Source organism: Mchenga conophoros, linkage group LG4 (assembly GCF_057382185.1).
Source record: "Mchenga conophoros isolate Kocher_MC1m ecotype Shallow Benthic linkage group LG4, M_conophoros_male_GT1.1, whole genome shotgun sequence".
Taxonomy (NCBI): Eukaryota; Metazoa; Chordata; class Actinopteri; order Cichliformes; family Cichlidae; genus Mchenga; species Mchenga conophoros.
The window spans coordinates 7,246,404-7,273,084 of NC_140529.1; the positions used below are offsets into that span (position 1 = coordinate 7,246,404).

The 26,681-nt window shown below is 41.0% G+C and overlaps 2 protein-coding genes across 8 annotated transcripts in view; both read left to right on the top strand.

The window, feature by feature from the left end:
* LOC146575433 (beta-1,4 N-acetylgalactosaminyltransferase 2-like) overlaps positions 1-17,225 on the top strand; it is a 37,626-nt gene extending 20,401 nt beyond the window's left edge. For 4 of the 7 annotated variants that reach the window (XM_085270149.1, XM_085270147.1, XM_085270150.1 and 1 more), the window contains exons 9-12: positions 5,579-5,760; positions 6,473-6,616; positions 7,129-7,357; positions 7,445-8,679. In XM_085270149.1, coding sequence (XP_085126275.1) covers positions 5,579-5,760; positions 6,473-6,616; positions 7,129-7,357; positions 7,445-7,638 — 749 coding nt within the window. In that variant the 3' untranslated portion in view covers positions 7,639-8,679. Of the gene's footprint in view, positions 1-5,578; positions 5,761-6,472; positions 6,617-7,128; positions 7,358-7,444; positions 8,680-9,657; positions 9,702-15,876 lie in introns of those variants that run through there. The other 3 variants (XR_014892121.1, XR_014892120.1, XM_085270151.1) reach the window with 3 other exon arrangements.
* A 3,347-nt stretch (positions 17,226-20,572) lies between these two features.
* LOC146575434 (macrophage mannose receptor 1-like) lies at positions 20,573-22,264 on the top strand. The gene is made up of 3 exons (XM_085272553.1): positions 20,573-20,846; positions 21,261-21,544; positions 21,630-22,264. Exons 1-3 carry the CDS (start codon positions 20,573-20,575, stop codon positions 21,816-21,818), a joined length of 747 nt encoding a protein of 248 aa, XP_085128679.1. The 3' UTR covers positions 21,819-22,264.
* The last annotated feature ends 4,417 nt before the right edge of the window (positions 22,265-26,681 follow it).

Here is a 26,681-nt window from a genome sequence, read left to right on the forward strand (position 1 = left end):
CCATGGAGGAGAGAGGGGAGAGGGGGCAGAATCGGGAGGGAGTTAAGCTTCCTGACAGCCTGATGGATGAAGCTGTCCTTCAGTCTGCTGATCCTGGCCTGGAGACTCCGCAGTCTCCTCCCTGACGGCAGCAGCTTGAAGAAGCTTTGCATTGGGTGCGTGGGATCAGCCGCTATGCAAAGGGCTTTTTTAGTGAGACGGGTCCTGTAAATGTCCTGGAGGGAGGGGAGAGAGACACCAATGATCCTCTCTGCAGCCCTCACTATGCGTTGGAGGGTTCTATGACAGGACGCATTGCAGGCTCCAAACCACACAGTGATGCAGCTCGACAGGATGCTCTCGATGGTGCCTCTGTAGAAAGTGTGCATGATGGGGGCTGGTGCTCCTGCTCTTCTTAGTTTGCGGAGAAAGAAGAGACGCTGTTGTGATTTCTTGGCCAGTGCTGTGGTGTTGTACGACCAGGAGAGATCCTCTGTGATGTGCACACCCAAGAACTTGGTGCTGCTCACTCTCTCCACAGACGCTCCGTCAATGGTCAGAGGAGCATGTTGGGTGTGCATTCTCCTGAAGTCCACAACAATCTCCTTTGTCTTCTCCACATTCAGAGAGAGATTGTTGTCAGCACACCACGTGGCCAGGCGTCTCACCTCACTTCTGTAGTCGGTCTCATCCCTGTTGGTAATGAGACCCACCACCGTTGTGTCGTCCGCAAACTTGATGAAGAGGTTGGAGCTGTATGATGGAGTGCAGTCATGGGTCAGCAGAGTGAAGAGGAGGGGGCTCAGCACGCATCCCTGCGGGGCCCCCGTGTTTAAAATGATGGTGCTGGATGTATTACTGCCGACCCGTACTGCTTGAGGTCTTCCGGTGGGGAAATCCAACAGCCAGTTGCACAGTGAGGTGTTGAGCCCCAGCTGGACCAGTTTTTGAGTGAGCTGTTGGGGGATTATAGTGTTGAATGCTGAACTGAAATCTATGAACAGCATTCGAACATATGAGTCTTTTTTGTCCAGGTGTGTGAGTGCTGAGTGGAGTGCAGTGGAAATAGCATCATCGGTTGAGCGGTTGGGCCGATACGCAAACTGGAAGGGATCCAGGGAGGGGGGCAGGACAGTCTTGATGTGTTGCATGACTAGTCGTTCGAAGCACTTCATCAGGATGGGAGTAAGTGCAACAGGACGGTAGTCATTACAGCAGGAGGGAGATGACTTTTTTGGAACCGGAATGATTGTGGTGGCTTTAAAACATGTGGGGACCACAGCCTGGATGAGTGATATGTTGAAGATGTCTGTGAAGACATCAGTGAGTTCCACTGCACAGTCTCTCAGTACACGACCAGGAATGTTGTCAGGACCCAGAGCTTTACGTGCATTGATCCTGCTGAGGGATCTCCTCACGCTGTCTGGGGACAGAGTCATCACCTGATCACCAGGAGGGGGTGGGGTCTTCTGTGCAGTGGTGCTGTTTTGGACTTCAAAGCGAGCAAAGAAAGTGTTCAGCTCGTTCAGCAGGGGGATAGTGCTATCACAGGTCTGTGGTGGGGGCTTGTAGTCTGTGATGGTCTGAATGCCCCGCCACAGGCTCCGTGAGTCTCTGCTGTCTTTGAAGTGATGAGATATTTTCCTGGAGTACTGTCTCTTAGCCTCTCTGATGCCACGGGAAAGGTTGGCCCTAGCTGTCCTCAGGCTCGCCTCGTCTCCATCTCTGAAGGCAACATTCCGAGCTTTCAGCAGCCTGTAGACCTCTCCTGTCATCCATGGTTTTTGATTGGCCTGGACAGTTATGGTTTTCGTGACTGTTACATCCTCAATACACTTGTTGATGTAGGCAGTAACAGTCTCTGCGTACTCCTGGAGGTCAGTGGTGTTGTTATAGGTGGCAGCCTGCTTAAACATGTTCCAGTCTGTGGTGTTGAAGCAGTCCTGTAAAGCCTCTGAAGACCCTTCTGGCCACACTTGTATCCGCTTACGAACCGGTTTGGTGACTTTAACGAGCGGTCTGTAAGCAGGCATTAGCATGACAGTGATATGGTCTGAGGCGCCGAGGTGGGGGAGGGGAAAAGCTTTGTAAGCTCCTCTCTGGGTGGTGTAAACAAAGTCCAGTGTGTTATTTCCCCTTGTTGGAAAGTCTATGTGTTGTTGTATTTTTGGAAACACGCACTTTAAGTCTGCATGATTGAAATCCCCAGCCAGGATGAGAAAAGCATCAGGATGGGCTGTCTGCTGCTCACTGATTTGCTGGTACAGTTCATTCAGTGCCTCACTCCTGTTGTTGACATTGGAGGAGGGAGGGATATACACAGCGCACAGTAGTATGGCTGTATATTCCCTCGGTAGATAGAATGGTCGGCACTTAATAACCATGAACTCCAGCACTGGTGAGCAGTGTTTGCAGACCGCAACAGCATCGCGGCACCAGGCATCATTGATGCAAACACAAAGTCCTCCCCCGCGGGTCTTACCTCCCGCGACGATGACTCTGTCAGCACGGTAGCATGTTAGCTGGTCGAGCTGAATGGCGCGGTCCGGGACACTGTCGCTGAGCCATGTTTCCGTGAACACAAAAGCACAGCAGTCCTTTACATTCCTTTGAGATGAACGTAGCAGTCGGATGTCGTCCAGTTTATTTTCTAGCGAGCGTACGTTGGCCAGAACGATAGAGGGGATGGCGGGTTTGTGTGGGCTAGCCGCTAGCCTAGCTCGGATGCCACCGCGCTTACCCCTCTTCTGCTTCCTCTCACACCGCTTGAGGCGCATCCATTGTGGGCGAAGTGCAGGAGTGGAGGTCGGTGATTGAGTAGGCCTTCGGAGCAGACCCAGATCTTTCAGCTTCTCGATGTCCACAGAGTTTAACTTAAAAAGTTTGTTTCTGCCGATGTCGAGAAGAAGTGTTCGGGCATATCCTTGCTTGCACACAGATAGACGCGACAATGACTTACAAAAACACTGCAACTTACAGGACGAAAAACACGAAAAAGTAGTTTGTTTGGGAGAGAGAGAAGCCGCTGCGTGTGCACGCACCGCCATCGTTTCCAGGTTGAGAGAAATCCACCTGTATTAACACACTAAAACATTCACTTAGTATTTCTTTTCTGAAAACATCCATTCGCTTCATCTGCCTAGATTTTACTATCTCTCTCTCTTGGTGCATACTTCACACAGTCAGGCAGTTGCCTTTTATGGGCATGCAAAGTTCCTGTCACACACACTGCTTCATATGACACACACAGCTACTCCACCCAGCAGCTGCAAAGCCGTCTTCATGTCCTCTCTCCACACTCTCAGCCACAATCCTCCGTCCTCAATATGAATGTATAAAACCAGTCATAATTATCCCTAGAAACACACCCTCAAGAAAATTCGTTGTATTTACTCATCTATTCGTACTCACTGTGACCAATGCAATTCATGTAAAGAAGATCCTCTATAGGTGAAATTTCAATTCAGCACGACCCTGAAATAAGCATGCCTTTTATCTAAGTAAAATGAAATTACTACACCACCACCAGTGCTGAAATTCGTGCTTGATCACACCCTATATTATGATAAAACTAAAAGTAAATCAAATGTAACTGCTTATATTATTGAGCTGAACCAAGAGTCACTTAAAAATCTTATAAATCCTGCTTCACACCACAAAACTGAAACAAATAACAGCTGTATTTATCACTCAATCTTACTCTGCCGACTGAAGTGCCGGTCTAGATCATGCACGATTTGTCTCTTCTATATCAAAACCCAGCCAAACATCAAACATTCAGCGTAGTCATTCAAAACTTTATTTGTAATATTATAATCAGCAAAATCAGCGTTTTAATTACAGGCATGTATCATTGTTTGCAAATCATAATTATAAAACTCAAAAACACCGCTAAACAGGAAGCAAAAGTCCTCTGTGCGCTTCACAGCAGCCACCTCATTTGCATGTTCACACACCGTCTAAAAATAGCTCGCAGCGCTGCAGCTGCACGTCACACACAGTCTCACACACAGTCTCACACACAGCTCTGTTATTTTATATTACAAAGACGTCTTATATTTACAATCACTCTCAGGCCTGACAGCTTTAGCGCCTACACAATTTCGACAAATTTAAGTTAACGGTCCAACCGAAAAAGTCCAACTTTTTTGTGATCAATTAACCAGTATCTGTCCAACAGTCTCTGGCCTTGTCTCTAAAGTCCCTTACTCAATTTAAAAGTGTCCAGCACCCAAGGTCCAACCTTTGCTGCCCAAAAAAGCGCACATACTCATACCAAACGGTAAAGAGACTCTAACTCCTAGCTTATTCCAGGATGCCCTGTACCCCACAGTCAAGCCAAACTGAACTAACCCTGTTCGCCGACAGGTCAAGGTCGCACGTTCCTCGGCCAGGAGGGAGCGTAACCTCCGGGCTATGCGCTTCTCAGCAGTCCAACTGCCGTTCTTGAAAAATGTATAATACTTTGAAACAACAGTCAACACCCCAAAACAAGACTATGACTGACGCAGGTCCAACCTTAAAACCAACGGGGACTCTAACCCACAAAATGACCAATTCCCTATCAAACTAAATTCACTCAGCAGTCCAACTGCTTTAACTTCAATCAGCAGTCCAACTGCTTTAAATACTCAGTACTGTCACTTTCCAGTAATTTCAGTGAGTAGACTTTAATTTTATCATGTCCAATTTGGCACACTTTGGAAATAGATTCAACAGGTAGTGCCTTACCTTTGTATAAGCCGGCTTATGCCCACTCACGTCAGACCACTGGCTTGTGCCTGTCCGTTCGACAACCTCGGACCGTCCAAACCTCCAACTTCCACCCCAATACCACCGGACGAGCCCCCAAACTGTTACGGATTCAAATATTGGGGATGGAGACAAGAGGAAAAACCACAATAACAACACTGGTCCGGCCGGGTTGAGTCAAACGATGATTTTAATGATCACACGCGTGGGAGATGGACACCGTACGCAGACAGCATCAGATCTCAAAATAGTGGAGCATTGATCAAACTCTTATAGCCTCTAGTGGCCCCCACCTAATCATAAAAGCCTAAACATTCACATGCCTTCTCTCACACAGCGCCTAAGCTACGACCTTGGCTCCCTCTTTATCTGCTCCTGCTGAGATGGGGCAGAAAACTCCAGCATGTTCTGTTCTCTTCTAATCAGACAAATAAGGCGATGACTTTCTGCGAACAGTATTTCTTATAACTCAGCAGTATAATGCATCATAAAACAATATCATTCATTCACAATAAATCAGCAGTCTAATGTAATGCAAATCAGTTTAACAAACGCAATAGTTATCACCTTCTTCTAATTCAGGAGAATAATGCAAACTAAAACTACATAATAATTCACAATCTTTAATTAGGGGTCTAACATGGCATAAAATAATATTATAATCCCACAGTACCAGATACAGCCTGCTCTAGGTGTGTAGGCAGGTAAAACTTATGACTGAAATCTTACAGAGAGAAGAGGAAAGATCAGTGTGTATCCTTTTCTTCTGACCTTTTTCTGTTCTGCTGTTTAATTTTTCTATTGACTGAAGAAAAGTGAAAATAATTTGCTTTCTTTTGCCTTTTAGACATTAGTTCTCAAGTCACCATCACCACAAAGACTTTCCTGCGCTACAGAGAACTGAAGGTGTTGTTGGATAGCATCCGAAAATTCTACAACAACATAAAAGTGATTATTGCAGATGACAGCTTAGAACCAGAGCCAATTCACAGAGAAAACATCTTATATTACATCATGCCTCCAGCACAGGTATGTGTGGTAGATCCAAGAATTGGAACCACAGTTGTGTTTACTAAATATGCAATGTTGGTACAAACTGTCAGTTTGAATTTTCTACAAAACCAGATAAATCTCAGATATAATTCAGATTCTTGTATGTATGAATTTAAAATAAGTCTGACCTATGGTGGAACGGTTCACAGCCGAGAGTGAAGCGGTGGGAATGAGCACCTCCAAATCTGAGACCATGATCCTCAGCAGGAAAAGGGCGGAGTGCCACTCCGCTTACGCTGTACTGGTCTGTTGTGGTGAAGGGTGAGCTGAGTGTAGAAGCGAAGCTTTCAATTTACCAGTCGATCTAAATCCCTACCCTCACCTATGGTCGCGAGCAGTGGGTAGTGAGTAAAAGAATGAGAAATAGGCTTCCTCCGAAGGGTGGCTTGCCTCTCCCTGAGATAGAGTAAGGAGTTCAGCCATCCGGGAGGGGCTCAGAGTAGAGTAGGGCTCCTTCACATGGAGGAGGTGGCTGGGGAGAGGGAGGCTTGGGCTGCTTCTTTCGTGACACAGCCCCGGATAAGCAGAAGAAGGTGGATGGATGAAATTTGTTTTTTGCTAATAAAACAAAAAACAGTGTTGCTTTACAATGACTTTTATTGTATTGATCACTTGAGAGCACCATTACACCACAGTGTAAAAGATTAAAATGTTAAGATTAAGATGTGAAAGATGTTTCCTTCCTCAGGGCTGGTTTGCAGGCAGAAATCTGGCTGTTTCCCAGGTAACCACCAAGTACTTCCTGTGGGTGGATGATGATTTTGTGTTTACAGAGAAGACAAAGATAGAGAAGCTTGTGGAGGTCATGGAGGCGAACCCTGAACTGGATGTGGTGAGAATGAAATAGCTCACATAAAGCATTTGCAGTTTATTTAAAATAATTTGAATAGAACATTAAAATGTAAATATAATACACCCATAAAATACACATGTTAGACTGATGTAATCCTTTTTTCCTTTATTACATCTGATCTAGTTAGGCCTTTTGGACCATGTAGCATGCCAACGTTTGGGGTCTTAACTTCACAATAACTTGCATGGAGCAGATCCTTTATAATCAATGAAGACAAAGGTTATTCTAGATTTTTGGGTTTACTGTAACATCTATTATTAACAAAGATCAGATGAGCAGTTATGACCACGCACAATAAAGTAAAGTTGGTGGAACCAGCTTCTGGACAGATGCATAGGTTACCTGAAAGACTAGTCTCATTTCTAGATTTGATTTTCAAAAACAAGCATGACAAGTAGTGTCTACCTGAACATCGACTGAACAATATTGGAGCTTGCAGTGAAACACTAGCCATTTTGTAACAAGATGTTGTGTTTCTTTATTCGTATTAGGTTGGTGGGGCTGTAGAAGAGAACCAGTTTTATTTTACTCTTATATATGAGGAAGGAAAGGAAAATGAAGGTGGTTGCCTATACAGAAAGTCTCAGGGGAAATTCCACTCACTTCCTGGCTACCCACAATGCTTTTTGACTAATGGAGTAGTCAACTTCTTCCTGGCTCGTACAGATGCTGTACAGAAAGTTGGTTTTGACCCTAAGCTACAGCGAGTAGCACATTCAGGTAGGTCCAGATCTCAAAGAAGTTTATATTACAAATGACAGCAAGAGCATTTTGTGTTAAATATTAAATTCCAATTTCTAACTCTAGAGTTTTTTATGGATGGTCTGGGCTCTTTGCTGGTTGCATCATGTAGTCACGTATCCATTGGTCATCAACCCAAAACAGCCAACAGCCAAAGTTCTATATACGACGAATATAGACACCCGGGAGAAAATGATGAAGAATTCAAACTGCAGCTTCACTTTTACAAAAACAACCTTAAGTGCATTACATATGGATAGAAGATTCATTCAAAGAACATCAGTGTCACTTGTAATGTCATATTGTTTTGTCATGGTCCCAGGGTTATCTGAGTTTAGGATTCTCAGTGAATATAGCCGAGTTTGGCTCTCTGTTTGGATTTTATTCATCAAGATTTTTTTTCTTTATTATTCCTATAGAGATTAATATCTTGTGATGTTGGTGACACTGAATTCTGTTTTTACTTATTTTCTTTTGCTGTTTTGTCATCCTGTGTTTTCACTCATGTTTTCATTGTAAATCTAATACACTGAACTTTAAAACGTTATATATCTTCACAGAAGTACAAAACACGCTAAAATCTAATAGATGTTGTGAGTCATTTATCTATGCCACCTATGTTTATATTTAATAAAACCAAAGAAATAAATATACATACTGTACAAGAATGAACAGTGTCGTAACAGTAATAGTTCCTTAAAATTTATACTTATGATAGTTTACACAGATGTAATCAGATGCCATAATTTCCCTTCTAACCACATGTTTGAATCCTGGTGTAAATGGGCTAAAGAGTTCACTTTTATAGAAGCAATGTTTACTGAGAGGGGGGTGGTTGTCAGTGAGCTTTAGATGCTGGTTTGTTGAATGAGTTCAGTTGGTTTTTTGTTCAGTCTTTTACAGACAACCCACTAGTCTGAGATGCATAGGTCAAAGATTTATCCAAACAGGTGTGTATCTTGACCTCACACAGACATCTGAGTGCCCTATAAAAAGCTTTTGGACCCATCTATTATTTGTTAAGCAGAAAGAAAAACCCTAACTCACATTGTATTGTTATGAGTTATGTAATATGTTTTTTTTAATAACAATTTAAAGATATGTGGTACAAAAGGCTCAAACAGGTTAAGTTCATTTCAGTGCACGTTTCAGAAACATATTTGAACTGCTTCCCTCTGTTGGCTCTTGTGCTTTGTGTTTATTTTTACTTCATTTAGCTTGTTTCCATTGATTTGTTGCACCTGTTTGGGTTTTTTTACGCATGTGTTCCCCACTACCCAAATAAACGTGTGTGTATTTACTGCCTCGGTTTTCTCTTTGCCTTTCTGTCTCAGCACCTGTTATTCTTACTCAACACCTGTTTCTATTCATGGACTTTGTCTTCTGCAGCCTTTGTGGACATCCTCAAAGCTGAAGTACAGGTTTTTCTTTGGGTCCACATTATCCCCACCCCGTGACAGTTATCACTTAACTCTGCAGCTTTGCTCTGATTACCAGAGTTTCATATTGTGATTGTTACCTGTTCCCAACTGTGGTTGACTCACCATGTTGATGATTTTGGCTACAACAGGAAGCTGCTTCCAGTTCTAAAGCATGGCCTGCTCACCAAACACGATGCCATGTATAAATCCAGATACTCCCCTCAGGAGTTGGGAGAGAACAAAATCACAGCTAAAAGAGCCAATACATTCAGATGGCCAGAAAAACAGCTCTGTTTAAAGATATGGTGATTTAAGTCTACTTTGCACTGGTTTCATAAAATGAAGTTGTAGTGCTCATTCTGAAGAAGGTACTAAGAAAACCATTATTTGAGCTCAAAATATTACCTCTTTCAATTATGAATCATGATTAGTTGACATTTATAAAAACTATATATAAGTAACTGCATTGGGGGGAAAACTGTGACATTACGGTGACACTGAATGGAGTTATCATTTAAATCTGTAATTCTGCTCAGTTTAACAGTCACATATCGAGTTTCAGTTCATTCGCTATTCTGTCCCCAACTGTGGTTCACCCGTCATGTTCACAACAGGATTTTGGCCACAGCACGAAGCTGTTTTGTGTTCTAAAACATGGCCTGTTCAGCACCAAACACACTAAATCTTGTAAGAGGTAAAGAACATAACTTCTTTCTGTATGGTTAAATATTTGCTTGTTGTAAATAGGGACAAATGTGTAACTACATGCAGTACTGTATGAATAAAGAACTAACTTTAAATGAGGAACTCTTAAGTTTAATCAGATTCTTCCTCTTTTTCTGTGTTAACCCCACACAGATTCAAGACCTGAACCAAGAGGAGCTGCAGTATGGAAGGGAAAGGTACAGTCTATGATTGTATATGACCTAAATTTCTACAAATACCTGTTATACGCTAAGTTAAAAGCAAAGATGCACTCTGGGTAGTGACGTCATACAGTTGCATCGTTGCAAATAGTCAACCAGCACTTAGTTTAGTTGAAGATGAAAACAATCTGTCACACGAGGACGAGAGAGTGACGGAAAACTACTGGTGTCTATGCGGCTAATGCTTGACAATGGCAACAGCGACTGAGAGCGTTTGTTGTAAAGCACCAAAACTTTGAAGCCGTATGGCTTAATCCAGATGTTCTTTGGGCAGCACTTGTTAGCCTCCATGACCGCTGTCCGGTCTTTAAGTGATAAGATTATGAATCCTGCTTCCGGGCCCAGTCTGCATTTAATAAGACTGTTGTGTTTTTAACATGTTTTAATGCTTGGTATCTTGTTCCATTTAATCTCAACAAGCCCCTAAAAACAGTCAGTGATCACTGTCGGCTTCTCTCGGCTTTTATTACTGCTAATCACTTTAAAGCTCAGTTTTTAAACCCTTACGATGTACCTACAGCCCAGCCCATGCCGCAGTGTGACTAACCTTGTATCGTGGATGGATTATCTCGGTGGTTCTCCTGACTAGGGTTGCCAACCGTCCCTTAAAATACGGAATCGTCCCGTATTTCGAAACAAAAGAACACGTCCCGTATTGAGCTAATAAGGGACGCACTTTGTCCCGTAATACAGTGAGAATCAAAAGTAGTCTATAACTTTTAATGGAATTAACGCTTTGTTTGAAAACATAATTCCCAGCCCCTCTCCTGCTTTGTGACCAATGAGCTGACAGCACACTTATGACAATTCGAGTATGACAATTCAGATTACCGCTCATCTCATTGGTCAAGGAAAGGTCGCTTGCGGAGAAAATACCGGAAGACAACAGATGACCACAACAAGAAGCATGGCCAACAGGGAAACAAACGCCGACACTGCGGTGCAAGTCTCGGACGACAGTACACCTAAAGCTGGGCAGACACTGTGCGATTTTTTCAGTCACGTTATTCAGCTCCTGCTCAAACTGCACGATTGACTCGCAGAGGTTAGAAGTTGGTAGGTCACGATGCAGGTCTCACACTATACCGCCCGATGCTCTGATGCGACCTGAGTGCTCACACTGTGCCTCCATAAAATGAAGGTTATAACAGAAAATCTGTCGCTCTCTCTGTCTTTCACTCACACAGACACACAACCACCATCAACTTTGCTAAATTGCTAATGAAAAACATTGATCAGGCAGCTGTAATTGAGCAGCAGTGTAGATCCAACTATTTTCACGGTTGTTGTGGTCGTGATAATTTTGTGATGCCACATCGAAAAGGCTCGGATGAGCTTTCCAAAGTTCTACAAGTTGTGCCTCCATCGCTTGTGTCCAGATCACACGCTGCACAGCCGTGCTGCTCCGTCTTTTTCACCGACGTTTACGTGTTTGCGCGTGAGCAGTGTGAGCGCCTGTGGTGAGACCCTCACGAGCGATTGATGATCGGGAGCTGGTCGTGAGGTGTTAATCACTTCTCTTTACCCCACGTATACTACACGACGCACGATGAAGGCCAAAATCGGTCCGATCACTCAAAAATCGGCTCAAAATGGGCCAAAAACCGCACAGTGTGAGCCCAGCATTAGAGCAGCAATGTTTGTTCCCCTCAGAGAAAGGGAAGAATGGGAAAAGGAAAACACCTGGCTGGAAAACGTTAATATGGGCATGTGCAGTGAATATCAGCGCTATGTGGCCAGAAGTGTGATAATATAATTTATTTTGCGTAATAAACAACTGCAAGGATAGATGATTACAACAAATAGATGACTAATACATAAAAGTAATACATAGATGAATAATGATGATGAGTTATGATGCATAATCATGGGAACAAGTGGGTTTACAAACAGGAGCAGCTGATTAGCATTAGAAAAGCTGAAATAATACCTCAACTGAAGCCAATTGTACTAAATGCACTAAATGTGCACTGTTACAAGAATATTTTTCTTTCTATTGTTTTCTATTATTTTAAGTTAAGCAGGACAGAGTTCTTTTAAAGAAAGATTTACTTATATTCTCAAAAGTTAAGCATGACAGGCTTCTGTTTAAGAAAGAGACCTGTTTTACTGTGTTAATGTTGTCATTTTGAGCTAAAAATAAATGGCTAAATGATCATTTGTTTCACATGTGTTCATATCACAAAGAATAGAATATGCATCTACTTAAATCAACTTCAAGTCAAATGGTTAAAAAAATAATTTCACACACAAAAAAAGAGCTAGAAAATTCACCAAACTGGGAAGGGTGAAGACAACTGGGTCGCCCGGCCCTGGCCACGAGGTGTCCCTTATTTATTTTTCAGGGAGTTGGCAACCCTACTCCTGACTGATGTTTGGTCTGTTTACAGCATCCTGCCATGTGATTACATTTGCCCCTAACCATTGGGAACCCTCATATTAACTTTTATAGAATTGAAAAAAGTCCTCCGTTCATTAGCGTTCGTCCTCCAGCTTTACTGTTTATGTTATGCTAACATGGCTTTGTCGCGCTAGCGGTCACATAGCACATCATTATATACCAGCTAGTCCAACTTCAGTAACCCTACAAACGTCACTGCTGTTTACTTTCCTGTCTTCATTTATGTTGGAAGTGATAGCAGAGCTGTACGTTTGAATTTGTTTCATAAATCCCTTTAGCTGGAAGCTAGCGAGCTAACTCCCTGCTAACTTCTAACTCAGTTAACCCTGTCATGCATGAATTATGACAACCTTAATTTTCTTCTTAAGCATTTTTAGTCATCTTTAGGCATGAAAAGATGAATAAAAATGCTTAATAGACGTTGTCATGGGACATGGCGAGGGATCTACTGTATTCAGTCTTTCAACCACTTATGCAAGTTCACTGGCTTGACAGAAATGGTCAGGCCTTGTGTTTAAAAATAATAACACAACATAAAAATTAAAACGTTCTTCATTTAAAACAGTACTGAAGTTAACATGTGTAATCAGCATAAGGTAGCAAAATTTAAAAAAAAAAACAATAACAAAAAAGTTGCTTTAAGTATGTTAAATATTTTGGGGGATTCATAGCACATCAGGGTCAAGAATTCACAATATTAAAAAATATGAATAAATATGCTATACTGTAGTAATGCTTTCTGATCTGTCAACAGGCATTTTGATGGCAACCGCAAGTTAATTAGTGGTTAATTAGCAAGTGTTTTCTTCATTTTTACACCTTCTACATTGAATCCAATATTTTGTAAATAATAATAATAATAATAAATAAATAATAATAATAAATTAGATAATTTAAGGAAACATATCTGATCAAAACTAACAACATATTCAAAGCATTTTCCTTAAAATGACAGTTCTGTTAGCAAGCAGAAACTGAGACAGGCAGAAGAATAAACAGACACAAAGACAACATATCAAATTCATTGACATAGAAAAGACATTTTGTTGGCAAGCCAGTTAAGATAAGTACCTCCTAAATATTGTACAGGTCTTAAAACAGCTCTGGCCCTTGTGGAGAATGCTTCCAAGTGTTAGAGCCTGTGGTAGAAGATATTTTTTGCCATCTTTTATGCTCCTGAGCTCTTCAGCAGTCACATGGATATGTTGTACTTAGTCAAGATTAAATTTAGTTGAGTGATGATATGAGTTGCTACCTTATAAGGTATTCATTCATCCAACATTCATTCAAGTTGGATGTCCAAAAAACTCACTGAAAAGCCTTCAGCTAATCCAAAATGCTGCAGCAAGAGTCCTGACAGGGACTAGAAAGAGAGATGTTTTGGCTTCCTGTTAAATCCAGAATTCAAAATCCTGCTCCTCACATACAAGGTCTTAAATAATCAGGCCCCATCTTATCTTAATGACCTTGTAGTACCATATCACCCTATTAGAGCACTTCGCTCTCGCTCTGCAGGCCTACTTGTTGTTCCTAGAGTATTTAAAAGTAGAATGGGAGGCAGAGCCTTCAGTTTTCAGGCCCCTCTTCTGTGGAACCAGCTTCCAGTTTGGATTCGGGAGACAGACACTATCTCTACTTTCAAGATTAGGCTTCAAACTTTAGCTTAAAGCTTTTTTTCTAAAGCATATAGTTAGGGCTGGACCAGGTGACTGCAATAGACGTAGACTGCTGGGGGTTTCCCATGATGCACTGAGTTTTTCCTTTCCAGTCACCTTTCTCACTCACTCTGTGTTCATAGACCTCTCTGCATTGAATCATACTTGTTATTAATCTCTGGCTCTCTTACACAGCATGTCTTTATCCTGTCTTCCTTATCTCACCCCAAACAGTGTTATGAGACAACTCAGGTGGACCCAGATAGCAGACCACACGGGCACATTAGATGACAGTGCAGATGGTTTATTTACAGTGAAGGAGAAACATTAACATAGTTCAGGGATCGTGTGGGAACTGGAGGAGAACTCAAACGGTCTACGGGAAGGAAAAAGAGTGGCAAATGTGGATTACGTGAGGTAGGAGAGTTGGAGAGCTTACTGGTCACAAATCTTGGTAATAAGCTTGACTGAGCAATGTGAGGAACTGGTGACAGCGCAGGCATTCCAGGAAAAGACAAACTCTGAGGAACAAGCTGGTGACTGTCTGCCAGACCTCTTCCTGTCTGAGTTTCTGAGTGTTTTTGGTGAAAGAAACTGTATTCACTGACACCTTGACTTTCTTTGGAATTTCTTTGTGACTTACATTTTTAAGTCTTATGATGGTCTGTCTCTCTTCCATTGTTAATTGCTTTTTTCTCACCATTTTTGTAGCAACACACTACTTTCTGCAATACAATACTGTCCAACTGATGCTCACAACGGCATGGTACCACAGTGTATTCCAACACTGCTTTTATGCAGACAGAGGGGTTGTTTGTAAGTAATCCAGAGAAGTCAGAACATGCTGGCATTTATTTTTATCCTTAAGGCTAATATCTCATAATTAGCATGTTACACTTGGAGCATATTCGTCTTCTCTCTCTCAAATATTAACCCAACAACAACAACAAAAGTAACCCAACAAAGACCTGTACGAATCGTTGGGATTTATTTTTATCTGTAAGTATAATATCTCATAAATAGCATTGCATATTTGTGTTTTGTCTTTTACTGCACACAGTGTAGAATAGTCTTCACTCACTCTGATATCAACACACTGAGATCCCTACACAAGAATGTGGATGGGAGTTTTAGTACCTACAAGACAACGAGGCCATAAATAAGATAAGATAAGATAAGATAACCTTTATTAGTCCCACACGTGGGAAATCAGGTGCTGCTGGTGTGCACTCTCCCTTATTCTGACCAGAGGGCAAAAGATGGTTGCCATAGTAATGGGGCGTTGCTGGCAGAAGGCTTATCTCCAAATAAGGAGATGCTCAGAAAGCTGCAGAGAAAGAAATGTGAGCTGAAGCGCTGGATCTTAGCCAAATAAGGAGATCTGTGGCTTTCCTCCAACTCTTGACCAACTCTTGACCTTAGTATCCTGTTTATCACACGTAACTAAAAGCATTTACTGTCTGCGTGTGGTGCTCTTTTAGATCATCCTGGAATCAAAGAGACTGCCGTTTTTAACTCCAACCTTTGACTGCTTGAATAAAACAAAGATAAAGTCATATGTTAAGTTTGCATTGCCTTCTCTCATAAAAGAACTCAGCAGAATTAGTAGCACCAGCTTTCAATGCTTTCAACCTCCATTGCTGCAGTTTTAAATTTTTAACCCATTTTGTGTTTCCTGAAAAAGGCAATTTTTACATAGGCATCAGTCAACAGATCTTAGCCATAATCTGATAAAATTCATATCGATCTCTGCTGCACTTGATGTAACCGACCACCACAGCCACTGTGTACCAGTCAATCACTGTTCTTTACTTTGAATCTATCACAGTACAGCAAACTTGTTTATCCTGCACTAAACTGCAGAATATTTTCATGCAGTGTTTAAATAGCAGTTAATCCACTTGAGTTTGATTTGCAGCACATTTCATAATATAATAAAAAAGATAATGTCACATTTTCCGGCACAATATCTGGTTTAAAAACACTCCTTATCTTTAAATCTAACATCTCTTCTTTCTCTCCTGTCCTCTTTCTTATCTTTCTCCATCTCTGACAGAAGTTAGTTCTTTTTCTTGTCTCTCCCTGTGAAATACAGAAGCTCCAAAAGTTGATTCTGTTCATCTGGACGTAGTGTTTTGTGGGAGAAACGTTTCATCACTCATCCAAGTGACTTCTTCAGTCTCAGCTGACCCAGGGGAATCTACACCAAGCCTGTATGGTTTACCAAAAATACATAAACAGGGTGCACCTCTAAGTCCGATTGTCTGCATGATCAACTCGGTCACCTATAACATCTCCAAGTTTCTGGCTTCGATCCTCAACCCGCTGGTGGGCAGCTCTGAACACCACATCCAGGACACCCTGGATTTTGTTGTAATGTCCTGATGACACCTATTTTGTGATCCAGTGGATTATGGCTATGTTCACACTGCAGACGAAAGCGCATCAAATCTGACACCTTCGCACAAGAGAGAGCACAAGAGGCTAACACTGATGAGGTTGGGTAGTTTTCTGTACCCTGTTCATATTTTTGAGAACTCATACTAGTTTATAAGTTTTTATATGTATCTGTCTGATAGGTGTGGACAGTCCTACATTACCTGGCGGGTGAGTGGCTGTGGGTGGGTGGAGAAGAGATGCAATATGTGGATATCCCACGCTGCCTAATTGAAAGCTTCTGTGGTGTCCTTGAGAAGAACGGTGCTGCATCCTTTGGTATAAGAAATTGCCAGCTCAAAAGGAAGTTCTTATGTTACAAGAAGCCTTAAACACATTACATTCAATGAAGTACTGTAGTGTAACAAATACATGTACTTGATACTTTGTCCACTTTCATACACTGTGCTCAAAACATGAATTACAGTCATGATATTTTAATTATCAAGTCATGATATTTACTCGAAGTAATCATTTTATCATCTTTTAGAATTCACATTCAGTAAATTCTGTGTACATAATAATTCTACCAGTCTCCTTAACGTATGGTCAGCCAGCTTTTTAATAAGAAGCAAAGATGAAATCCTGAGGCCACCCAAGTGGAAGCCCCACACCATCTAGCTACACCTTAAAAAAAACAACAACAACAAAAAGAAAAAACTATGACTATGCCCAAACAACAAACAAAGGCAGCTCTGACCGTGGACATCCAACAGAAACAAGTCCGAATACTGCTGGCAATACAGACCAAGCTCTTGCCACAGTTGTACAAGGACTGAATGGACAAACAACAATGAAAATAATAATAATGACAATGTGCAGTAAAAAACACACACTCATTCTTTTTCTTTATTAAGCAAAGTTACAGTGCTGTGTTATGTTGTGTTGTGTGTAGTGCCGACATGGGTCAGTTTCCATATTCGTTGTGCTATTGTACTAGTTATGACTGTGCAATGACAATAGGGTTATCTCTATCTCTCTACTACGGTGTATGAATAATAAACAAGAAAGAAGATGCTGAGCATGTGGTCCATTATCAAACTGTAAAGAAACATCCACCAAACGTCTTTGTTGAAAGGTAATACCTAAAATATGACTGATTCAAACAGCCGTCATAAATGAATCAGGGATCTGTAGAGTGTGTTAAGTTGTTGTATAACAGCAGACATTGAAATCTACCACATAAAAGCAAGGGTGGGAGGGTGTTTAGATGACCTCTGCAAGTGTGAGGCTGTTCCTCCAGCACAGAGAGCTTCAAAAACCCTCAACAAAAATCAGATTCTCCAGTTACAGACAAACAAAAAACTCCAGCATGGAGAAGGAAACGTGGTCCGGACCTTGCTAGATGCTGCTGGTCTGAATCACACATTAGCAGAGCATTTGTTGTTCCCACTGACCCATGTGGACAGTGACTGTGAAGAGCTGCTCTGGCAAACTGTAAAAGGGACAGAAAATGTAAAAAACCAAACAGGATTTCTATAAAGACCATCTTAGAATCAGTAATGACAGAATGTACCCTGCCTCTGTCCCAGTGTTAGGTGGGACACACATAACACTGGGAAGATGGCTTATAGTAGGGATTCTGTAGAAAGATTGCTGGCTCTAATATTAATGCCACAAAATCCAAGAACACAATAACAGTTAATACCTCAGATTTCTAGAGCCATTTAAAAAAAGTCAGTCTATGCATCTACTGTCTTCTGCCTATTTAATCCAGGGTCACAGCGGGAGGGTGGGGGGGGGCTACAGCCTGTCCCAGTCGTCATAGGTACAGTCAGTCTGGACAGGTCACGTCTTTCGCAGGGCTAACAGAGAGACAGACATTAGTTAGAGTTGCAAATCTGTTTAAAATTACAGCAAGTTTTCAACAACTGTATGACTGACCACGTGTTTCTGTGTGTATAGTCCACTTCTCAGGAAGCTGCACTTAATTTTTGTATTCCCTTTCAGACTGACCTCACAAAAGGCTGATGTGGCTGGTCCAGTGGTCCAAATTAAGTATAGTACCTTTGATCAGCCATTATTCCAGTACAACCCCTGCACCGCCTTCATTTTAGCAGTCCTGGAGTGCGTACTCTTACGTATTTTTCCTACACCTGAATAAAAAATATGTTTACAAATAACAGATTCAGCTAATTGTAAAAATAGTGCTGTTGACACAGGGACACAACAAAGAGAGGAGGGCAAAGTCTAATTTAAGCATACACAGGTTTTGTTGTTCTGCTCTAAGGACAGAAAATGTTTAGTGTTAACCTAATTCACTGATCATTTACATTATTCCCAAGAGTCTGTCAGCCTTTGCATGATGTACGAGCTGTAAGCAGACTCTCAGGTGTGGGAGGTGTGCCAGTAGGAAAGCAGGTCTAATAAACCTGCATCCTGAGGTTTCTCATGCAGGATTAAAGGAGCCAGACTTTGTTTAGACATCTAGAATTTTATTTTACACTGACCCTGGGTCAGTGTGTGTATGATACAGTTTAAATGAAGCACTGGAGCTAGAAGAACTATAGCCAATCAGCAAATTTATTGGGAATATGTGGTTGGCAATAATTATTTTAGTTAACTAGTAACTTAATTACCAATTAGCAGTGACACAAGCTAAAAATTTACTTCCCTAACATAATTTAAATAATAACTGTCCATCCATCCATCCAGCCTAAGCAGAGAAGCCCAGACCTCCCTCTCCCCAGCCACCTCCTCCAGCTTGTCTGGGGGAACACAAAGGCGTTCCCAGCCCAGCTGAGAGATATAATGTCTCCAGCATGTCTTGGGTTGACCCCAGGGGTGGGCCATGCCCGGAACACCTCACCCAGGAGGCGCCCAGAAGGCAACCTGATTACCGCTAATAAAGTATATTTAATGGACTGGTAACGTACAATATCTCTTTCTTATTGTTAAACCATTGACCACAACGCAAGCATGTGAGGTCTGTAGTTCTTTAGGTGCTGTTCTGGGTTCTTTTATGACCTCATGGATGAGTCATCAAAGCACTCTAGGATTCATTTAAATACTAATTTGAATAACAATTTAAATAGCAAAAATATAATTTAAAAAAAATGGTCAGGTTCATCGACGTTACAAGTTTCCTCCCTCCCACCATGGTTAGCTGGAGTTCCATAGCTTTAAAAATGGGTTTTAATCATTTCCAGCATGATGATGCCAAATACTTTGTTTTCCAGATGTTTTGTTTTTGCGTGACATGAGGTGTTACTTTAAAACTGAAGTGGCCTTTTCCATAAAACTTGGGTAATCATAGTTAATCCATGATTTGGGGTTGAGGTTGCATTTTCACAGCTTTTTTTCCACATTCAAAACTACCTCATATACATGGAAATCACATGATGCTTGTAAAGAAAGCAGCAAAGCGAGTTATTAATTAATGAGACAACTAAAGGTTGTAAGCTTTGAGTTAAATAGCAAAACAAACAAACAAAAATAATAAAAACATCCCACATGATGATTTCTTCTTTGATTGAGCGCCAAAACAGAAGCAGAAAGATCGCTAAACTACATTTGAATGCTGCTGCTTTGCATCTTTCTGGGGAATGACATAAAGATGCAAATGCTTCTAACATAAGTGGAGTCACCTATGCTAAAGAAAAGCTTTGACAGGTCTTTCACAGTACATGAGTGTCTCACATCATCAGTAGACGTTGAGGTTCCCCCTTATCTGTTGCCAAGGTGAGTTCTGCTGTAGAAACTGATATACAGTGTAATGAATGGTTTAACCTGCTGATAGTATTTCACTTATGTGTGGCTCACTTCACTAGGAATGATTATTCAGGTGTTAGTTATTTAAAAAAAAAAGTTAATTTAGCTTTTTAGTTATTTGTTCCATACATGATTTAGGCGTGTGAAATTCTTGTAGGATGACATTGAGCAAATGCATTAGGTAAAATATTAATTTGATAAAGTAACATTACTTTGACTAAAGATCAGTAACATTTACACAGTACTTGTTCTAACCAAACCTCACCCAAATATCATTTTATTATTTTATATATTAGTATGTGTGCACAGATCTTCATGCAATGTCATTTTTCTTGTTTAAATTTATAGTTGATGTATATTTAAAAATACAGATGTTAGAGGAATTGATTTGCTTTAAAAAAATTATGATATTTATTTATTATATTTATATTGAAAGGTCATTTTTATTCATTATATAAACTTCTCCTTACATTTCCTAACACTATATTGTGTCCTACATTGTCATTGCTCAGAAAGATATATAGACTCATTATCAGTGAAATGTTGTGGCAGCGCAACGGACTCCAGTCTTCCCCTCTGTGATTCTTTTCCTTTCTCTGGCTGTGCATACCTTCTCATTACAGTGTCAAGGCATCCTAAGGAAGATGTTCATTCTCATCCCTCTGCTGCTTTTTCTTTCTCCTGTGTGTGGAGATCTGTCAAATTTTACATTTTACACTGATACTTACATGACAAGTTGGACAAAGGCCCAGACCTTCTGCAGGAAGTACCACACTGACCTGATCACAATCAGAAATGAACAAGAGAACACATTCTTTAATGGCCGAGGGTGGATCGGGTTATATCGAGCTAATACAAATACATGGAAATGGTCCAGAGGAGACGAGATAACTAGCTTCACCAAGTGGAGTAGTTCTCGTAAGTAACATGTTTTAAAGCTCAAATATTTATCTTATACTTTTTTAGGTGTAAGTGCAAATTATTGAGCTAGTTATTGAGTTATTATAGAGATTGCAAGATCAAATTCTTTGGTATTAACACAAGAGTACTTTGTATTGTAAAGTACTATATTTATTTATTTATTTGTCTGTTTGTTTGTTATTTAATTGAAGCACTTTTCATAGGCCACTTTTTGCCAACGTCGGTGGCCAGATTTGACGCTTTTCAGCATGTTTTGCAATTTTGTTAGATGTGCCGAGGTTGAAACTGCACTGAAAAAAGTATTCAGTGTTAAGGACAGAAAACTTTCACACATATACATGATCAACACAAAAAGACACAAAAAGGCTTTTCTAGTAATTAATATTTCTTCTCTGCTTCTTCTTCTTTCAGAGCCACGTCCAAATGGAGACTGTGTATATAAGAAAAATGGTGTATGGTGGACTGACGGTTGCGATGTCGATCATTCTTTCATGTGTTATGATGAGAAACTGGTTTTGGTGAAGGAGAATAAGACGTGGGAGGAGGCATTAAACCACTGCAGGTCTCTGGGTGCAGTGGACACAAATGATCCCAACTCTCCCTACAGGAACCATCGCTACGACCTGGCCACACTGATCACTACTGATGACCACACCTATGCACGGGAGAGAGCACAACAAGCTACCACTGATGAGGTTGGACAGTTTCCTACAGCTTATTCGTGTTGCTGAGAAACTCATACACCATGTTTACAATTGTCTCTCTGTTCAATGTTGTCAGGTGTGGACGGGCCTGTGTAACCTGGCTGGTGAGTGGCTGTGGGTGGGTGGAGGACAGATGCAATATGAAAATATTCCAAACTGCCCGACTAATGGCTTCTGTGGCGTCCTCGAGAAGAGTGGGACTGCATCCTATGGCATAAGAAACTGTCAGCAGAGAAGGAACTTCTTCTGTTACATAAAGCCTTGAATCTGACCACATTTACTCAAGAACTACTTTAGTTTAATTTTGATTTCCTTATTAATGACTCTTAGTTTTGACTGCTCAAAAGTTTGTACCCCAACCGCATTAACATTTTCCCTGAAAACTCATACTTTCATTGTTCATATGTGATAATAGAAAACAATCATGGCACTGCCAAAGTTAGAAACAAGTATCTTTACATACAATTACAATTTTGTGTGTTAAACATTACTTTGTCAGAGAATCATTGGCATTGGCATGCAATTCCTTCTTACTTCCTGGAGTGCCCGCTACAAATTCTACATTTCAGCAGCAGTGGAGGAGTTATCAGGTGGTGTAGGTTTAATTCCTTTTCTTAATTTGTCAAATAATTTGCACAGAAAATGACCAAAAACACTTGATGTAAATTCTTTCATTGTTTTTTCTTCTGCTTGTGGCAGTTTTTATCATGAATATCCACTGCTCTGCTGTCACACAACATTCTGCATGACAGGTGTAGCCAGTGATTGACAATGGCCAATTAATAAAGTACGTAGTTCAAATCACTGGGCAAAACAGCATCTGTATCTGTATGCAGTATCTCTGTGTTCCATGCGAGTCGATGTCCATGTCCATGGTCGGTTTCATGTTTCATGTCTTAGGTTCCCAAGTCATCACATGTGTTCAGGTTTTAGTTGTTTTTCCCAGTTTAGGATTTGTTCGGTTTGGGTGTTTCCAAATTCAGGGGTAGCATGCTTCAAAGTCCGCATCTGTAAGCAATGACATCACAGTGATGTGACGAAGGCTGTCCAAATTTGAAGAGTCCTCCAAATGCGACGACAAATGCGTCTTCCTTTTCCCCAGATTTGAAGGATGGGTCGGGTACATCCTTCGTAGTCCACCATATCCTAGGAGTCATTGCGGGTCATACGGGAGAATCTTTTGCATAAATTTAGAAGAAGAAGATGAATTTTGCGCATAACAATGGCGGACGAAGCGGGAGTGAAAGCAGGAGAGGAATACACTTAGCAGTTGTAGGAGACCCTATTGGCCCATTTCTATGGTGCTGATTACCACTAATAAGGTATATTTAATGGACTGGTAACGTACAATATCTCTTTCTTATTGTTAAATCATTGACCACTGGGGCTCGGTCACTCTGGCACAGCTGGCTGCCGGCGGAGCTCCTGGGCACATCACTGCAATGTGCCCGGGAGGGCTGTGGCCCCCCCACACCCTCTAGCAGATCATTACATGAAGGAACCTTTTAAATACAAGCGCGTCCATGCTCACAGGTGTACACACGGGTGCTCACACACACAAACGACACCCTTTTTGGCTCCTACCTCAAAGCACACTGTGCGCTGTCGATCTTACGTGCTGCACAATAATGTTTAATATTTAGTATTTACTGTTATATTCCCATATATCATCGTGATGTTGTTTATTCTATTGCTCTTAACAGGTGATCCAGGTGATTGATATATGTATTTTTTGTCTGCTTGTTTTGTTGGTTTTTGTTTATTGCCCTTTCTCCCTCTTTCTTTCTCCTTTTTCTTTTCCTCATTCAAGTCTGTCCCGTATCTAGCAAGGGAAAAAAAACAAAAAAAAACAATAAAAGGTGAATCAAATAGACCATTACGGCAAGGCTGGGATGGTTCATTTGGTAAATTAAATCCGTTGGGCATCTTTCTTTGCCTTTAGACAATAATTCTGATGGCAAAAGAGCCAAACGGGACAGGCACAAAAAAAAAAATCATTGACCACAACGCAAGCATGTGAGGTCTGTAGTTCTTTAGGTGCTGTTCTGGGTTCTTTTATGACCTCATGGATGAGTCATCAAAGCACTCTAGGATTCATTTAAATACTAATTTGAATAACAATTTAAATAGCAAAAATATAATTTAAAAAATGGTCAGGTTCATCGACGTTACAAGTTTCCTCCCTCCCACCATGGTTAGCTGGAGTTCCATAGCTTTAAAAATGGGTTTTAATCATTTCCAGCATGATGATGCCAAATACTTTGTTTCCCAGATGTTTTGTTTTCGCGTGACATGAGGTGTTACTTTAAAACTGAAGTGGCCTTTTCCATAAAACTTGGGTAATCATAGTTAATCCATGATTTGGGGTTGAGGTTGCATTTTCACAGCTTTTTTTACACATTCAAAACTACCTCATATACATGGAAATCACATGATGCTTGTAAAGAAAGCAGCAAAGCGAGTTATTAATTAATGAGACAACTAAAGGTTGTAAGCTTTGAGTTAAATAGCAAAACAAACAAACAAAAATAATAAAAACATCCCACATGATGATTTCTTCTTTGATTGAGAGCCAAAACAGAAGCAGAAAGATCGCTAAACTACAGCTGAATGTTGCTGCTTTGTATCTGAAATGACAGAGATTTAAATTAATTTGTGGATGGAAAGCCAGAGCAATTCAAATGCTTCTAACATAGGTGGAGTCACCTTTTGCATAAATTTAGTAGAAGAAGAAGAATTTTGCGTATAACAATGGCGGACGTAGTGGGAGTGAAAGCGGGAGAGGAATACACTTTCAAATGTACATATATGAAAATCTGGTGGTACAAAATCTCCAAAAGTTGATTCTGTTCATCTGGACGTAGCGTTTTGTGGGAGAAACGTTTCGTCACTCGTCCAGGTGACTTCTTCAGTCTCAGCTGACTGCAGGTTTCCAATCTTATAAACAGGACATTTGCATAATGACTGAAACCAGCCCACTGAAGGAACAATGGGCTGGGAGGTCAGATCCTTAATTTTAATTATGCAAATTCTCATGACCCTTGATCAGCAACCACTGATCAATGGCCATGAGTACCATTCACAGAAAGTTCGGGAATGGCTGCAATCACAGCATTTTGTACTGGTGGTAAAAAAGTTACATTTTTGTAGTGGTTGTGGTTTTAGACTTTGTGCTTTTGCTTATGGTTATTTTTAATAAAAATAATCTTTGTAAAAATTGCCAGTAAAATAGCTTGTATGGTGGGTCCTGCAGTTTTTCATGTAGTGGAGATTTCATCTGAATTTCAGGCGTGTGACCACGCCTCCTTCACGCCCCTCCGGCCTCAGGCTATAAAAGCCCCCCTTCTCAAATACCTGCTGTTCTCATTTTCATCCCCCCATTTTTCCCTCTCTTCTCCTCTTTTCCTTTCCTTCATTCATTTCTCATTAGTGTGGAGATCAGGGAAATTATTTTGCTGCTATTGTTAATAATCATCATCATTATTGTTGCATTAATAATATAATCTACAGCATTGATATTGCATTCAGATGTTTAAACAGTGTGTGTCTTTCAGAAAGACTAAGTTGCAGGCTGACAGGAAATTGCAGGTTTGCAGAGCGTGCCTTTTGCAGAAGTGAAATCGAAAGCAGAGTCTAAGTGCAGGTTATTCTGAGGATTACATGTAAGGATGAGCCTCTGTTCTGGTGAAAGGTCAGAAGTGCAACGGGTGAGATGAGAGAGCATTTAAGGACGAAACACACATACAGTTAGTGGGTTCATTTATAGGTGAGAGGTTAATCATGTTTGCTTGTAACTGTGGGTTTTCGAGAAGCAGCAGTCAAAAGGTTGACAGGAAACATCTGCCATGAAGATAGAGACAATGTTCCTTTTTAAACTGTGTTAAAAGTCATTGTGGTTTTGATGTGACCTATGTATGAAGTGTATCTGATGACGCATGAGGGGGCGTCATTAAATTCAAACCCTGATGGTATAAAATATCTGCCTATGCTTTGATTAGTCGGAGATCAGTGCTGTCTGCGAACGGAGCTGGTCCCCCCACGCGTGTATTTCATTAAAATCAATTGTTTGACCAAGCTCTTGTTGGACCATGGTTGTTTGTACTCTCCTTCCTCAATATTTGAACCTTAACATTAGTACATGGGGATCTGCCGTCGGCAGTCCCAAACTGCAGCATCAGTTCACACTTCCTCATCCCTCATCGCCCAACGTTACTGAGGATGTGGTCCCAGCTAGTGAATTGCCGCTTAACACAACTAATTTCGATTTTTTTCAAGTTAACCTTTGTGATATGTTTTAGGGAACAAAGACAAAATGGCTCAATTTATTAAAATGAAAGGAGAAATTGATCACCTCCTCTCTGGGGTGAAGAATTCGGCCACTGTGGCATGGACGTACAAGAATAAATCAATAAATCAAAGCACACATCATATTCATCATATAAGCAGGGGTGCACATAAGTGGTCCGCAGGTGCACATTCGCTGTCAAAATAAAAGACGCGCACCAGATAAGAAGTTGCAACGCGTGTTTGTGTACATATAAAAAGCTGTTTTTGTCCGCTAGAGTGGGATTTTCACGGCACATTCTGCACCACATCTCTGTGCGTTCATCATTTGTTTGAAGCCAGCTCACCTGCTGCAACCACTTTTCTGAGACTACGTGCTTCTTTTGCGGTTCGGACTCCTTCTGACATTTCTTTGGAGGTGGAGGAACACCAAAGTAATTGCTTAAAGGAGCTTACTTCTTTGACGTCTTTAAGAGGTCTAAACAACTGTCCTCCTCCGGAAAGTCTTATGTACGCAAACGTGCGTTGCAACTTCTTATATGGTGCGGGTCTTTTATTTTGACAGCGAATGCGCACCTGCGGACCACTTATGTGCACCCCTGCTTATAAGTACGGTTTTATTAACCCTTATGCTGTACAGAACCTGTGATGTCCAGACGGTATTCCTCTTGTGTCCTGCTGTGAAAACCTTTGGATTTAGGGATTAACGTAGTTGCCATGGTTTTCTCTCTTCTCCTTTTTTTTGTGTGTGATCAGGACAATTCTGGAGAAGGTGACCCTGCAGGGGAAATTCACCTCCTTGCAGGTCGGGAAAAAAATGGGGTAATTTAAAGAAAAAATACAA